We start from the raw sequence: 1,879 nt of genomic DNA, 5'->3' as shown, positions 1-1,879 counted from the left end.
CCCGGGCACCTTTTTTTCAAAGTTATGTGTGAATTAAAATTATTTATCACTTGCTTAAACGGCGAAAGAAACCATCGTGAGGAAAACTACATGCCCGAGCGTCCTTTAAAATAAAAATAAAAGACAAATATCTCTAAACATCAAACAATACAATCTATATAAACATCAAACAATACAATCTATCAATATCAAACATATCGAAACAATTTTGTTTCGATGAAGGAATTGTGGATCCCAGATGACTAACATATCAAATGACCATCTTAGTCGTCAAGGGTAGATTCGTGTCTGTGCTAAACTTCAGGTACAACTCCAATGATAAATGGAGTCAGATATAGATGTCCAAGTGCAGAAATGTCCACTTATCATTAGGTAGGCTGTTTGTTACTATCTAATTGTCTAATTGAATTAAATAATATAAATAAATAAAAATAAACGCCTTTTCATTAGTAACAAAAAAAATAAATAAAAATGAAACTTCTTTATATCACAAAACCTTTTTAGAAAAAGACATCAGTTACTTACACGTCAATTTGTCTAACATTGACATGCGTAAGTGTGTAGATTTTTTCTATTTTCATATTATCAACAATGCGTTTTTCAATTACAAAAGCATCTTACTTTATTTAAGTCAATTAGTTAATCATGTTGCGGACTTTTGTATTAAGATGTGAAAACACCACGTTTAGAGTAGTATGGCGGTCATTTTCCGAAAAAACTGATAAGGACAAAGAGAAACCGAAGCCACCACCTGCCCCGAAGAAGCAGGTTGACCCAAGGAGAGTCTTCAAGGTGTATCGTTTCGGGGGTATTCATACAAACGAGAAGCCTAAACTACAGAGCTACGATCTCGATGTCAGCACTTGCGGTAAGATGGTACTTGACGCTCTCATAAAGATAAAAGACATGGACCCGTCTTTGTCCTTTCGAAGGTCGTGCAGAGAGGGAATCTGTGGGTCATGCGCCGTCAACTTGCAAGGGACGAATTGCTTAGCTTGTATCACGGAAATACCGCCAGCTAAAACAATAACGATCTATCCCTTGCCCCACATGTACGTAATTCGAGATTTGGTTGTTGACATGACCCATTTCTTCAACGGCTACAACAGCATACGGCCGTATCTGAATAGGAAGAACGCTGGTCCAATCGGTAGATTCCAGTTCGCGCAAAGCGTGGAAGACAACTTAAAAATGGTGGGTTTGTACGAGTGTGTTTTGTGTTCTTGTTGTGCGACGGCGTGTCCGAGCTACTGGTGGAACGGGAGACGGTTCCTCGGCCCGGCGACACTTTTACACGCCTATAGGTGGATAATCGATAGTCGTGATGAGGACCACGAGGAAAGACTTCACGATTTACGAGACGACTTCAAAGCCTTTCGGTGCCACACGATCATGAACTGTACACTAGCTTGCCCTAAGGGCTTGCATCCAGCATTCGCCATTGCTAAGCTGAAACGACTGATATCAGGTGTATCTAAGAAGCCAAGGCCGGAAATCGATCCTATGAAGTTCGCCGTATCAAGTGACTGGATGAAGCGTTAATGTTGAGTTTTAAATATATTTTTATGAATTTATCGTGGGTTTCAATTCTCTATTTAAATGTTGAAAGTAGTAAATGTAAGCTAAAATAAATCGAAAGTTAGGCTAATGTTAATTACTTTTATATTAGATTACTTATAGTCCATCCAAACCCAGAGTAGGTCAGCCATGATATCTAAACTATCTAAAGTAAAATATCTAAAGTCGAAACGCTTCGAATAGTAGGAACATACCTTATCATAGTTTAAAACTATGCTACTGTCACGCTTACTTAAGTTGCTTAAACTTACAAAATCACATTATCTTATATATAAAATTCTCGTGTCACAATGTTAGTTAC

General features: G+C 37.9%; 1 protein-coding gene across 1 annotated transcript; it reads left to right on the top strand.

Moving 5' to 3' along the window:
• The first annotated feature begins 525 nt into the window (after positions 1-525).
• LOC140754390 (succinate dehydrogenase [ubiquinone] iron-sulfur subunit, mitochondrial) lies at positions 526-1,574 on the top strand. The gene has a single exon (XM_073089395.1). The coding sequence runs from the start codon at positions 646-648 to the stop codon at positions 1,540-1,542; it is 897 nt and encodes a 298-aa protein (XP_072945496.1). The 5' UTR covers positions 526-645; the 3' UTR covers positions 1,543-1,574.
• Positions 1,575-1,879: the final 305 nt, after the last annotated feature.

This window comes from Epargyreus clarus, unplaced genomic scaffold (genome assembly GCF_041222505.1).
Source record: "Epargyreus clarus isolate Ecla_fem2 unplaced genomic scaffold, WU_Ecla_fem_2.2 ptg000029l, whole genome shotgun sequence".
Lineage (NCBI taxonomy): Eukaryota > Metazoa > Arthropoda > Insecta > Lepidoptera > Hesperiidae > Epargyreus > Epargyreus clarus.
Note: the sequence above shows the minus strand (reverse complement) of the source record. Positions and strands in the feature narration are given on the sequence as shown.